The 14,297-nt window shown below is 47.8% G+C and overlaps 5 protein-coding genes across 5 annotated transcripts; 3 read left to right on the top strand and 2 right to left on the bottom strand.

The window, feature by feature from the left end:
- Window positions 1-230: 230 nt before the first annotated feature.
- Window positions 231-3,203, top strand: N7489_006196 (sugar porter family MFS transporter; the record flags this gene model as incomplete). Its single annotated transcript, XM_056711946.1, has 2 exons — window positions 231-1,704; window positions 2,302-3,203. The coding sequence occupies 2 exons, from the start codon at window positions 231-233 to the stop codon at window positions 3,201-3,203; spliced, it is 2,376 nt and encodes a 791-aa protein (XP_056565661.1).
- Window positions 3,204-5,030: 1,827 nt separating this feature from the next.
- Window positions 5,031-7,340, bottom strand: N7489_006195 (uncharacterized protein; the record flags this gene model as incomplete). Its single annotated transcript, XM_056711945.1, has 6 exons — window positions 5,031-5,662; window positions 5,712-5,784; window positions 5,849-6,465; window positions 6,521-6,679; window positions 6,736-7,053; window positions 7,109-7,340. The coding sequence occupies 6 exons, from the start codon at window positions 7,338-7,340 to the stop codon at window positions 5,031-5,033; spliced, it is 2,031 nt and encodes a 676-aa protein (XP_056565660.1).
- A 580-nt stretch (window positions 7,341-7,920) lies between these two features.
- N7489_006194 (NAD(P)-dependent alcohol dehydrogenase) lies at window positions 7,921-9,185 on the bottom strand (the record flags this gene model as incomplete). Its single annotated transcript, XM_056711944.1, is given in 4 exon segments — window positions 7,921-8,223; window positions 8,275-8,594; window positions 8,608-8,687; window positions 8,743-9,185. The coding sequence occupies 4 exon segments, from the start codon at window positions 9,183-9,185 to the stop codon at window positions 7,921-7,923; spliced, it is 1,146 nt and encodes a 381-aa protein (XP_056565659.1).
- Window positions 9,186-9,496: 311 nt separating this feature from the next.
- On the top strand, window positions 9,497-11,591 carry N7489_006193 (flavin-containing monooxygenase; the record flags this gene model as incomplete). The annotated part of the gene is made up of 8 exons (XM_056711943.1): window positions 9,497-9,601; window positions 9,655-9,713; window positions 9,769-9,863; window positions 9,932-10,215; window positions 10,278-10,385; window positions 10,475-10,685; window positions 10,738-11,035; window positions 11,084-11,591. 8 exons carry the CDS (start codon window positions 9,497-9,499, stop codon window positions 11,589-11,591), a joined length of 1,668 nt encoding a protein of 555 aa, XP_056565658.1.
- A 381-nt stretch (window positions 11,592-11,972) lies between these two features.
- N7489_006192 (uncharacterized protein) lies at window positions 11,973-13,093 on the top strand (the record flags this gene model as incomplete). Its single annotated transcript, XM_056711942.1, has 2 exons — window positions 11,973-12,299; window positions 12,353-13,093. The coding sequence occupies 2 exons, from the start codon at window positions 11,973-11,975 to the stop codon at window positions 13,091-13,093; spliced, it is 1,068 nt and encodes a 355-aa protein (XP_056565657.1).
- Between the last annotated feature and the right edge of the window lie 1,204 nt (window positions 13,094-14,297).

The raw sequence follows: 14,297 nt of genomic DNA, 5'->3' as shown, positions 1-14,297 counted from the left end.
ACCTTACGTATTGAGCACCGGGCATATTGACTGAGCCAGATGTTGTATTATTGCAAACGCGGTCACTCATTCAAGACGTAAAATGAGTTCCGGGTCCGGGCTACCCCGGATTTCTGGGGATTATCCCCCGGGTGGAAGTAAGTTAAAACACTACAAGAACCAACAGAAGTTCCAGTTCAGGGTTGTTCCCATTCAATCTCGACATATCATTTTCAATTCCCACGTTCACTATGAGCTTTGAACTTGAGGGTACGAAACTCTCGTTGGGCGTTGCCTTCACCACTTCTTGCGGCTTCCTGCTCTTTGGTTACGACCAAGGAGTCTTTTTTGGCGGCCTCATTGAAAACGAAAGCTTCCAATCAACCTTCCGGCAACCTAGCCAAATGGTAATCGGACAGATTGCTGCAACCTATGACCTCGGCTGTTTCTTCGGTGCCATATTCTGCATGGTCTATGGAGATCGAATTGGTCGTCGGCTTTCCATCGCCCTAGGATGTATCGTGCTCACGATTGGGGCCGTAATACAAACAGCGTCGTTCAGCGTAGCGCAGATCATCGTAGGTCGATTCATTGCTGGGCTGGGAAACGGCCTCAACACAACTGCAATTCCAGTCTGGCAGTCAGAGATGTCCAAGCCTCAACACCGTGGTCGCCTGGCCGTTTTCCACCTCGTCCTCAACCAACTAGGCAATGTGACGGCCCAGTGGCTCAATTTTGGTCTTGGATATATCGGCCATCAGCAAGTCTCCTGGAGATTCCCTATTGCCTTTCAGATTTTCTACGCCCTTGTTACCCTCGTCCTGCTTCCATGGTTACCTGATTCGCCACGTTGGCTCATTCAAAAGGGTCGACTCGAGCAAGCCAAGGCTGTCACAGCCCGACTCCATGGCAAAGGTATCCATGATCCCGATTTATTGGCTTTACATGAAGCCTCCGTTCAAAGCGTTCAACATGAGCTTGAAGTCTCCAAGGTCAGCTGGCGCACTCTCTTGCAAAGGGACAGCCTAGAAACCAGAAGGAGGGTTCTCCTAGGAATGGGCACTCAGTTCATGCAGCAGTGGGGTGGCATCAATGCAATCAACTACTATTTGCCCGTTGTGTTTGCCTCTCTGCAAGTCTCCCGCCAAATGTCACTGATCCTGTCCGCTTGCAATGCGATCAATGTTATGGTTTTCACTGCGGTCGCCCTGACAACCATTGAGAAGGTTGGGAAGAAAAGACTCATGCTATGGGGCGCGGTGGGCCAAGGCACTTGCTTTGCCCTGTTGACGTCCGGCCTGGGCGTTGGAGGAAGTCAATGGTCAGCTGTTGCAATTGCCTTCGTGTTCGCTTACTATACTGTGTTCGGCATGTCCTGGATTGCCGTACCGTGGATGTATCCGGCAGAAATAAACACCCAAGCCTGGCGCAACCGTGGCGCTGGACTTGCGACTGCGACCAACTGGATCTGCAACTACGCCGTTGTCTTGGTGACTCCCATTGGCATTGAGAATATTGATTGGCGGTACTATATAATTTATGTTGTTTTGAACTTTTCTTTTGTTCCTATTGTTTCTTTCTGGTATGTGGAAACTGCCGGTTTATCTTTGGAAGAGATTGATCAAATCTTTGAGGGAAAAACATACGGTATTCCTCTGGATGTGTCAGAAGGTGGCGCTACCACTGAGAATGAAGAAGGCAAGGCTAGACAGGATGAGGTCAACAGTGAATGGATTGAAGCGGTTGATTCAAGCAAGCGAGACTAGAGGAATCTTGTTACTTGGACATGGAGATAAAATACAGATGGATAATCAATGGAGTATGTATTGGGGTGGACGGACAGGAGAAAGAGGGAGGGAGAGAGGTGATGACAGATGAAGAGACCAGGCAGACTGCCTCAGGCCAACACTAGCTTCACCGATCCAAAATTGTGTGACTCCACACCTTCGGGATTCGAATCCCGGCCCTCAACCATCTTGAGTAAGAATTAGTTTATGAATCGTTATCCCTCCAAATTAATCAGTATATGAATGCGATCTGAATAAGATTTGGCAATGCCTCAAACCAAGACCGTCAAGCCTGCACGCAAGCACGTTACGACTGCATGCATTCCATGTCGAGACGGTAAGGTAAAAGCATGTAATCCCGGAATTTGAGAATTGCTCGTGCTTGACTGACTATCGGATTGGGCTAGTGCGATGGATCAAAGCCCTCATGCAAGAACTGCGAGTCCAAAAACAAGGATTGTACATACAGACAGCGCAATGACAAGAGGAAGTAGGTTTTGATATAGCCGCAAAGAAAGAGAATCTCTGTATTAAGCCATCAACAGGATCCCCGTCCGCGTTGCCGTTTCGCTCTTGGCTTCAAGAGTTGCAGTCCTCTCTCAACATATCCAGAATGCGGGCTTCGGAGTTCCGGCTATGGACAAGAATGACCGAGATACCCTAAGAGGCATTTTGCAGAGCTTAGGAATTGCCTGCGAGAATGTGCTAAGTGACGAGAATACATCCCATAGCGCAGGAGCCAGCTTTCCCGGGAGCCAGAGACCTGGTGATACGACCCGCTTCGTGGCCCATGACCAGACAAACATCACTAGTCCTCAACCACCGGCCCCAGGATGCGATAATTACCATCCTGGGGATGATTCGCCTCCACTTCGTGAGCGATCTGCTGGTCAGATATCGGCAGAAAATGTTCCAGAAGATGCAGTGCTGGTAGATTATGATGATACTATGGCCCATATTCAGAATGGGGCAGGGCCGAGTCAGCTTTCCGAATCATATCGCATGCATGTTGTGACACCGACTCAGTTTCCCCCCAATGATGATGTGATCCCCAGTGAAAACCCCGAGACCGACAGCGAGGACGAAGTCACTGACCAATTCGCATGTCGCTCGGGGCGTGTACAGTTGACGCACGACGGTCAATTACGGTATTTTGGGTCGACATCTAACCTAAACTTGCTTGACGTTTCAGATGACATTAGACATTTTACATCTTCTCTTTTTCAGAAAGATGCACAAGATATACTGGAGGATTTGGGTCTCAACATAGAAGTGGAGGAGGCTTTTGAGAAGCATCTACTCCAGCTTTACTTTGCCTGGCAAGACCCTTGTCTGCATGTTGTTGACAGTGAAGCGTTTTGGAAGGCCAAAAATCAGAATCGATATGAAGGCTTAACTTCAGCTTATTATTCGCAGGCTTTATGCGATGCAATGTGAGCATGTCCCTTGACTTTGAAGAGTTCATGCTGATAAAAAAAAAAAAAAAAGGTGTGCAATGGGTGCAGCTTATGAGCCCAAGTATCATCCAGATCTTGTTACATTCCCTCGGTCCTTGTCACAGTTTTTCGGGGATAGGGCCAAAGCCCTGCTGGAACTGGAGATTGAAAACCCTTCACTGGCAACAATTCAAGCGCTGGTAATATGCAGTAATTATGAAGCTTCAGGTACTAGAGACACTCGCGGCTGGCTGTATAGTGGTAAGTCAAGCTTCTATCTCTTTGGCTATTGGAAACAGATTCACCTTAAAAAGGGATGGCCATGCGACTTGCATTTGACCAAGGTCTCCATTTGGATGTCACCCCTTACGTGGAAAAGGGTATCATCACGGCAGAGGAATGTAAGATTCGACGAACAGTTTTCTGGGGCTCGAGTCTCAACGACCAGTAAGACATCTCTACTTGCCGTTATCAAGCCTTGCCGCCTAACTGATACTTCACAGATTTTGGGGGTACTATTTGGGACGGTCTGTCCGAAGCCCGGTAGCTGGCGTCTCCGTTCGAAAACCATGCTGGAATGACAGGTCTCCTATGTCTCACCAGGCACCACGTTGGAGATCTTATGGATGCTCGCAAGTCAATATCCAAGGTATAGCTAACCCATCGGACATGATATTCCAGCAGTGGATTGCTTTATATGACTTGATGTCCCCTGTAACTGATGTACTGTGAGTTATTAGAATTGTGATGCGCGTCCTCATCAAACAAAGATACTAATCCCAATCAAGTTATGGCTGCTTGGAAATATCGAGGACAGCGCTTCAAGAGCTCACCGCTGACACTGTCGCACGGCTGCTTGCTTGGAAAAATAACCTGCCCAATGACCTTAACGTTGATGCGACCAAAGAGTCCTACTACTATTTGCCCCACGTTCTCACTCTGCAGTAAGTTGATTATTTATTTGGTATGATAAGCTCATGTACTAATTTAAGAAGTTTGCAATATTATCAGTTTATGATTCACTGCCATCGCCCCTACATATCGAAAAATCATATACAGCCTAGACCATTGCAAGGGCCTGGACCTGGACATGCACGCAGAATGTGTCTCGAATCGGCAATCTCGATAGTCAAAGTCCTCAACATGTATGAGCGACGATACAGTTTTCGAAAGGCAAATGTTCAGATGGTGTCGTACGTGTTCTCAGCAGCACTTATACTCATGTTCGTCACTGTTCCAGGCCAAAGCAGCACTCAGCACTCTGACCTAGTAAGGTACCTGAGTACATGCTTCTGGGCATTGGATGAAATGGGCACTTGCTTTGAAAATGCGAAGCGAACAAGCAGATTTTTGAGTACGCTTCAGCAACAATGGCATAAACGCAAGCGGGGAATGGCCCAAAAAGGCGCAAAAAGGGGCCCACAGAACGAGAATAGTCCCGGCAAGCATCCGAAAAGGTCGCGAAATACAGCCGGGACACAGAACTGGCTGGGTGACAATCTATGTAGCTCTGCAGAACTGGGCGTGCCTGTTGCCGTAGACTCGCCAATATCTCACGAGACTCACGACCTTTCATTCTTTGGAGACAATGGGCCTGATTTGGTTGAATTTATGGATCCGGAGCTGTGCAATATTTTACTGAGTGATGGAATACCGCGGGCAATGAATTAACGAGATAGTTGGTTTTTATATCTCAATTTATTTACAAATTGATGCTTTAAGAACCTTGCAGCTCACATTCTATCAATTACGTTGATCTGATGATACTGATAGTTTTATTTTGCTTGTGCATCCATTCTCAATCTATATCACACTTCGATAACCAGATTTAGATTGATCGCCAACCCATCTGTCTTGCACTGCGGCCGTTCAAGAACGTGAGGTATCTCTTAACTCGAAGAACAATTCCGCGCGTGTCCAATCCGAAGCGCTCGTAGTTGCTTGGGTTAGACGCAGAGTAACCGTAGGATGTCATGCCCACACTTGCTGTAACATAACGTGCCCACGTGGTGGCCACATATTCCTCCACACTGATGATGGGGTTGCCATCGAGGGGGAAAACTGACTCTCTGTATTCTGCGGGCTGCTGATCAAACAGATCAAAGCTAGGAGCACTGACAATCCGGCAACGAATCGAAATTTGCTCACTCAGCTCGTTTGCAGCACGAATGGCGTAGTGCAAACTCGTACCACAGCTAACTAATGTCAGCTGGGCATCTGGGTGCTCCTCAAGTACGTATGCTCCCTTGGATACGTTAAATCTGCTTGTAATTGCTGGCTGGTCGACTGGATCACGACCAACAGAAATCATCGTTGGACTGCTTGCGGATTCAACGGCCCACATCCAAGCGCCGATTACCTCTTCGGCATCAGATGGCCGGATGTATGTGAGATTTGGCATGGCCCTATATAAGGAGTCAAGCTCCACTGGCTGATGAGTAGGACCATTCTGCCCCTCGGCTAGTCAAAGTTAGGTGGTCTCCAAGACAGTAGTTGCGAATTGTCTTACCGAACGAGTCATGAGTTGCAATATGAATAGTTGGAAGATGACTAAGAGCTCCCATGCGCACTCCGGGTGCTGCCTGTAAGGATTTCGGACCCTGGTCAGCTTGTAAGCCGAGCTAGGGGTATCCCTTAAGAACTTACATAGATGTAGAACATCAAAAATGTTGCGGTGACTGGCAAAAAGGTTCCCGGGTGGTATGCTGCAAGACCATTTGAGATAGAGGCCATAGCATGCTCCCTGATCCCATATCTGATATATCGGCCCTGGTAGCTCACTGAGGGGTGAAAGACATCGGTATCCGAGTAGACAAACTTGTTGGAGTTGACAAGGTCTGCACCACCGCCACAAAATGAAGGACATGTCTCCCAAAGCTTTTGAAGAATGAGTCCATTTGACTCCCTGGTTGGCATTTGGCTGAATTGGCTGCTGTCCAAATCCTGGAGAAGTAATCCTAAATCTGGCTTCGCACCCCGCAGTCGAGAGGCAAAATCGCTTGCCAAATCGGGGAACTCGAGGGTGTATTGCATCAGCAAATGTTGCCAACTCTTTTCCAAGGCTTCTCCGTGCTGTTTTCGTTCGCGGAAGTAGTCTAAACCACGCGCAGTGGGTTTGTGACTTTGATAGGGATCTTGTCCAATCGCCAACTTGGACTTCGCAACACTTTCAACGTCAAAGCTTCCATGGTGTGCTTTCGCTGTTCCAGCTGTGGTAGTACCAACACCGATGACGGTACGGATGTTGATAAAAGTGGGCTTCCCTTTTAAAGGATTGGGCATGTCTCAGAGAGGAGCAAATGGCTTGAACATTATCACATCCGTCCATTACATCAAGAACATGCCACCCAGAAGCCCGCATTTTCTGGTTGATATCCTCGGTATTAATCCACGAAAGAGGGCCATCACAAGTGACACCATTGTTGTCGTAGACTAACACCAGATTGTCCAGTTGGAGATGGCCTGCCAACGAAATTGCTTGAAGCTTTCTCAGTATATGTTTATTTCATAGTTCTGAACCAATTGGGAAATACCTTCGAGAGCAACACCTTCCATCAAGCAGCCATCACCCGTCATGCAGTAAACTCGAGAGCTGACTACTTCATAACCGGGTCTGTTAAACCGGGCTGCTAGGTTCTTGGAAGCAATAGCCAAGCCAACCGAGTTGGCAATTCCCTGTCCCAATGGGCCAGTGGTAACTTCAATACCGGGGCATTCAATTTCCGGATGCCCGTGTGCGATGGTGGTGAACCCATTTTCCTTCCCGCCACCATAGCCCTTTAGCTCATTCATTGTCCAAGCATCGAATCCTGTCAAGTAATTGAGGGCATACAAGAACATGGCACAATGTCCTGATTTTGTTTGCCAGCTATATCGTCAATCTTTTAGTTCTGGGAAATCACATACCGTTGGAAAGCACAAATCGGTCTCTGTCGAACCAGTCTGGATTTGAGGGGTTATACCGCATGATGTGTTTCCATAAAGCCACACCTATAGCAGCCATACCAACAGCAGATCCACCATGGCCTCCACCATTCTGGTTGCAGATGTCGAAAATCAAATTTCTCAGCGTTAGAACCGCGTGCTCATCGTCGGGCATGTTGTTCACGTCCTTGGTGCTGACTCCAGTAAAAGCCATTACAATTGACAGAGTATTCAGTCAGAATAGTACATAAAAGAGAAGAGCAAGATATGTCGAATAACTCGCGACAAGCTTGAGGGTCATCTTATAAGATGCTCGGAGTCTATTCTCTGTACCGGGATCGCATTCCCGATAATGGAAAGGCAGAAAGCTGAGGTCACATAATCCCGGATGCTGTCCGGGGCTTACAATCAACCTGATAATACACTAGAAGGAAAACGACTCTGACATTTTTTTTCGCTATTCTATCTCGCCTTCACTTGCGTATGATGCAAGATCCGACCATAAGATCTTCATGCCCCAGACAAGTTTAATGGCTGCTCACTAGGCGATATCGAGCTGCTTCCCTCGTTGAGGCGACATTACTTTCTACTGTGAAGCCTTATATCCAAAAGCTTCTGCGTAGTTCTGGCTATGATTACGCAAATGCGGAAAGTGCTCGATTAAACGACTCTACTCCTGGCAACAGACTTCTGTGGCGTCTCGTGAACAATTTTAGGATCCAGGGAATCTACGTCTACAATTGAAAGTGATGGCCTCGGATATTTTCAATATATTTGTTAATTATATATTTTGATCAGAAATTAACGACTGTCTTAATAACCAACTTAGACTCCCCATCTCGTGTCTTCCCGGCAGTGTCATAGGCTGATGGAATAGAATCGAGCCCGACAAACTGATGCGTAATGAGCTTCGTCACGTCCGGTTTGAGAGAGTTGGCTCTCACACCCTCCATGATCTCGATTGCCCGAGGATAGCAATTCACATAGCGCCACACTGATACCACATTGATCTCACGACCCGTGAGCTCTGCGATAGGCCATGTTTGAATGGCAGTTCCCATTCCCACAAGCACAACATTTCCGCCATTCGTAGTCGCCTATGACGGAATTAGCTTTCTGGCAAGTTTGAGTATTGAAAGAGAGCTCACATATATCGATGTTTGCACGCAACTTTCGACCCCCGTACACTCAAAAACATGGTCAACCTGGCGCACTTCTTCACCTTCTGGCCATTTCTGGTCGCCAATCTGAAGGGCCAGATCCTTCGCAACGGAAAGACGGCTTTCAACAGTGTCCCCTTTCTTCGGGTCAACCACGAATCCTACGTCTGCAAAGCCGTGTTCCAGGGCGAATGCAACCCGGCCTTTGTCAACATCTGCAATCACAACAGGGCTCCTATGTTCAATTTTTGCAACTGCAGCACACAAAAGACCGACTGCCCCAGCACCAAGAACTAAGCATCGCGCCCCTTTGCTTCATACCTGCCCTGTTGACTGAATGAACACAGACAGACAGTGGCTCCAGCAAAGCACCATCATCAAATGAGAGTGTTGTTGATAACCTGCGGGTATTTGTTATCAGCTATAGCCCGCTTCCTTAAGCAGTAAAACACTTACTTGTGACACCATTCCGCGGGATGGTCGACGAACTCCTGAAGAGTCCCCTGGAAATGGGGAAACGATGCGCCGCTGCTTCGGAAGCGCATTTGGGCGCAGATATTATATCGGCCAGCTTTACATCTGTCGCATTCCAGGCATGCGACACCACTCTCTATTGCCACGGAATCGCCGACTTTGAACTTCCCAGTTTCCAGAGCTGTCGCGCCAACTTCCACCACCTCACCCGCTGCTTCGTGCCCACCACACAAAGGCTCTTTGACTTCGATTGATCCATTTCTGCCGAACTTGAAGTAGTGCATGTCGGAGCCACACAAGGTCGTTGACCGAACGCGGATTCTCACATCAGACGGGCCGATAGAGGGCATTGGTCGCTCCTCAAGACGCAACTGCTGCGGGCCGTGCAGGTACTGGCCCTTGCTGGTTCTGGGAGAAATGGTCATAGTTCTTTCGTTTCCTTGTTGAATTGGTCCTGGTGGCAAAAACCGTCATAGAGCGTCTCGGGCGAAGGAGTAGTCGTCTCCACAAATAGTAGGACCGTGAAATGAGTTCCGATCCCCGGATAATAATCTCAAGTCAAGTCTCCTGGTCTTGCATGCAGATATTCCGATATCCCAGCGTCGGGATTAGTCTCCCGGAAGGGAAATGGGGTTCTCCAAAACAAAAAGGGCAGTCATAAGACGGCGACTTCGAAAGAACCTGTTGCAAAACCTTTTCTGATCTTTGTACTTCTTCCATCATTAGTTGTGACAAAATGGCTTCCTCTTACGCCCCTACCGCCATCATCATTGGTGCAGGTCCTGGTGGTATCTCAATGGCCTATCGTCTAAAGCACGAATTGGGCTTTAATGATTTCCTGGTAATACCTATAGCTTGTTCACCGATTATGCGGCAAGTTTTGACATGTTGCAGATATACGAAAAATTGGATGGTGTAGGTGGCACTTGGCGATCAAACACCTATCCTGGCTGGTAAGGGTTCTCGACAAGAAACAGCTTTCTCAGATCACTAACAGTTGCACCTCAGTGGTTGTGATCTTCCTTCGCACCTTTACTCTTTCAGCTTCAATCTCAATGCCAATTGGTCCAAGGAATTGTGCGAACAGCCCGAAATCTTGCAATGTTGGTCAATCTGAACTGAGTTTTCCACCTAAGTCGCGTGATGTTGGCTGACAATATATTACATCTAGACATTGAAGACACTGTTGACAAATTCGATCTACGGCAACATGTCATTACCTCGGTGGAGTGCTTAGGGGGTGCTTGGAACCCGGACGAAAAAGAGTGGACTGTGAAATTCCGCGACGTAGAAACCGGTCTGGAATTCGAGCGCCACGCGACTGTCTTCGTTTCCGCAGTTGGTGCTATCTCCTTTCCCCGGGATGTGAGATTCAAGGGGATGGAGAATTTCAAGGGTGACATGTTCCACACTGCACGCTGGGACCACTCGGTTGACTACACTGGCAAGCGAGTGGTAAGCAATCTTATTCTCCAGGGCTTCCTGATTAGACCCATTACAGGCCTAACCTTTCTTAGGCAGTAATTGGAAACGGTTGCAGTGCCGCCCAAGTTGTGCCTGCTGTTTCCGGAAAAGCAGCTTTCGTGCAGCAATACGCTCGCAGTGCACAATGGTATCACCCACGTGTAAGTCCATTTTAATACCTAGTACTAGTCTTTGCTTGGTACCTCGACTAACCTGAAGTTGCTGAAAGCCAAATAAATCCTTTTCACAGCTGGAAAAATGGTCGTTCAGGTGGTTGCCTCTCTGGCAACGATGGCTTCGCTTGCGCATTTTCCTCACCGCGGAGCAGGAGGCTTACACTTATTTCTCCTCGGAGGCTGGAATCAAGGCCAGGCTTGCGGCGGAGGACGAGTCCCGAGAATACATCCTCTCTCGTACCCCTCAGCAATACAAGAAGGCTGTGGTGCCTGATTTTCCTTTGGGTATGGAAACAGTTCAACTTACTGAAGAATAAAAGCTTATGTTGTCGCACAGGATGCAAGAGACGCATTTTCGACCCTGGTTATCTTGATTCCCTTCATCAATCCAACGTCAAGCTTTGCAATGAGGGAATCCAGGAGTTCACCGAGAACGGAATTATCGGATCTTCGGGCATTGAAGACGAGTTTGATATTGTTGTGCTTGCAACCGGCTTTCAGGTCTCGCAGTTTCTTGCACCCATGGAGATTTATGGTCGACATGGTGTCTCCTTGAACAAACAGTGGAGCGAGTCTCGAGGAGCGCAGGCTTACTACGGCACGTTCGTGCACAACTTCCCCAACTTGGCCATCATGTAAGTGAATACAAGGAATATTTAATTGATCCTAGCTTACCCATATAGTTTCGGTCCCAATACCTTTCCTGCAAACAACTCTGCTCTGTTTGCCTGTGAAACTCAGGTTTGCTTCGCGGTCAAGGCACTCTTCGAGCCAATCCTCGACCGTCGAGCTCGAGTGGTGGAAGTAAAGCAGTCTGCAGAGGAGAGGCATACTATCTCTCTTCAAGAGCAGCTTAAGGGCACTGTTTTTGCGGGGGATTGCTCAAATTGGTACATCAATGAGTTTGGTCGAAATGCTGCTTCGTGGCCGGCGAGGGCTGCTTTCCTTTGGTTGGAGACATTCTGGCCAAATTGGAAGGCATTCCTCTGGAAGGACGGCTCCACTACATGGCCGCTCTACCGATTGGCTAGATGGTGGAAAATGGGTTCGTGGTGCTCTAAGGCAAGCATCGCGGCGATAGTTGCCATCTTCCTGTCGCACAACAGAGCCGGTAGTACCTTGGGGGTCATTGGGGCTTTTGAGACCTTGCATGAGCGTATTAGAGCTTTGACGTGCTATCTTGCTATCTAGGTGGTGTAATGGTAAGTTAGTATGTTGTATAGGATATCCTGATACGCCCAAAGAAAATGATTGAAAGAAAACGTCCGAAAGCTACCCGTAGCCCGCAAATACTGTACAGTATAGAGTTCACGGGGAAGGGAAACCTCTCTCTCTCATGTAGATCCATTGATTTCTACCAGAGGCCGAAGTAGGCCCACGTTAAATGTCACATAATCGGAAGGGCAATACGTAACGCTATGAAAAATTCCGAAGAGGGGTACTAGGGCCGGCTTTTGAATCCCGAGCAGCGGGCATAAAAATAAACAACCGATTTCCTGGGAACACAGCCATCATTTTCAATTTCCTGCGTTATAAATATTTTACACCGCTGCGGATTATATTAGGTTCGAGATGACGAAAGTGAAGGCCAATATCGGTGTGGTTGGCTTAGGCCGGATGGGCCAGCGTCATGCATTGAATATTCTCCACCAAGTCCCCCGAGCCAAGCTCTTCGCAGTTTGTACACCAGCATCTCATGAGATCGAATGGGCGAAGGCAAAACTTGTACCAGATGGGGTGCTTGTATTTCAGAGCTTCGAAGAGATGATCCATACGCCTGGGCTAGACGCCGTGGTCATCGCGTCGCCAACCGAGCTACACATAGCGCAGACATTGACCGCTATGCAACTCGAGATACATGTTCTTTGTGAAAAACCGATCACAAGAGACATCTCACAGGTAAGCTATCCGATTTAGCCTCTGAACCACTAGTGCTTATTCCGCGTTTGTAGTTACGTGATTTGATGGAAACAGCAAAGCAGCATCCCCAAACAAAGGTTATGGTTGGGTTCGTCCGGCGTTTTGACGAAAACTATATGGATGCCATACAGAAAATCAAGAGTGGCGCCATAGGGGAGCCTCTTATTGTCCGTTCACAGGGTGCCGAGAAGCTGGATAAAAGTGGCTTCTTCATCGAATATGCTCGACAGAGTGGTGGAATTTTTGTGGACACCGTCGTTCACGACATTGACTTGACTTTATCTATCCTAGGCGAAGAAGTCAGACCCAAGGCTCTCTGGGCTACTGGAATCATTGCCCATCATCATGAAATGAAAGATTTCAAGGATGTCGATAACTCCGTGGGTGTCGTTGAATTCTGGGGTGGCCGAATCGCCCACTACTATCATTCCCGCACAACCTCACACGGCTATGACAACTGCACGGATATCATTGGCATGAACGGAAAGATCTCCATTAACTCGGTACCTCACTCTAATCGGGTTCAGGTATCGAACGCGTCTGGAATCATGCAAGACTGCACCCCTAGTTGGGTCGATCGATACCGAGAAGCCTTTGTCACTGAGGTGAATCAATTCACCGACGCTATTCTGGACAATACGGAGCTTCCAATGAGGCTTTCCGCTGCCTACACAGGTCTCAAGATCGCAACTGCCTTCCAAGAAAGTTTGGAAACTGGTCGGAAGATCGAGTTTGATGAAAATGGTGACCGGATCGTGTCCAACGGCAAATAGACATTTGGAATTACCCCAATTTACTTTATTCTTGTTAACATACACGGGATGCCTATATGTCTTTGCCTCTGTGCAGACTGAGCCTTCTGCTAGTTTGCCATTCTCTTTGTTCATGGAGGCTTCATATACTGCCTCCTTTCCATATATTCATTATCACCTTTCTTCATCACGATTTTCCTCTTCATCTCTAGTATAGTAGCCCTCAAGGATTCTCCGAATTCAAATGTACTGTCAGATTCTCAAATCTCTATTCCGGGAAAAGTAGGTCCCGAATTAAGTTGATGATGACAATTCCTAATGCTACTGTACGAATTTCAAGTGGTCAATGGCATTCCGAATATCGGTTATCTGATAACAAAAACTTATAAACTGACGATCCTAATTTGGACATGTTGAGGCATCTACAGCTTATAGTTTCCAGAGGAGACCTGCATGCCACCATCGATAGCAAGATCCTGCCCAGTGACATAAGAAGAACCACCACCCAACAAATACAACACGGCCAGTTCCACGTCCTGTGGTGTTCCGACGCGCCGAAGGGGTGGTGCTTCACAGAAAATTTTGAGCAACTCCGGCCGAAGAGATGCAAGTGAGAGATTCATATCTGTGGCAATGTATCTAGATTTGTTTAAGCGATAAGTTCTCGGTGCGTCAGGGAGCTCCTTACCCCGGAGAGACAGTATTAACACGGATTCCATCAGGAGCCAGCTCGTGGGCCAGACTTCTTGCCATTGAGAACACAAAGCCCTTGCTTCCCGCATAGGCAGTCAGCAGATGACCAGGGCAGACATGTTGCGCTGACTGTGAGCAAATCATCACGATACTTCCTTTAATACCATACTGCTTCATATTCTTCACGACATTCTGTACCGCGAAGAATGTTCCCGTCTCCTTTTCAGAGTTAGCATTTGCTTATCATGCAGCTAGCAAGAAACGTACATTCACAGCTTGGAGATTTTGGATATCTTCCCACTCATGCTTCAAGAATGGCTTGTCGATACAAATTCCGGCTGCCGTGACTCTGCTCAACATTGATTTGTGAGTCATGGATTACCCTTTACTGGTGCGGACTGCCCTGATCTCACACTCCGTGGATGTGGTGGAATTTCTCTAGGATGCTGGTAAAAGTGCGTCCGACCTCCTCCTTATTGGTCAGATCACAGCTTTAAAAGGTAAGTCATCTGTAATCTTTCCCGTCAAATAG

The sequence above is a fragment of the Penicillium chrysogenum genome (assembly GCF_028827035.1).
Source record: "Penicillium chrysogenum strain IBT 35668 chromosome Unknown utg000004l_segment0_segment0, whole genome shotgun sequence".
Classification (NCBI taxonomy): Eukaryota; Fungi; Ascomycota; class Eurotiomycetes; order Eurotiales; family Aspergillaceae; genus Penicillium; species Penicillium chrysogenum.
This window is presented reverse-complemented; position numbering and strand designations above follow the sequence as displayed.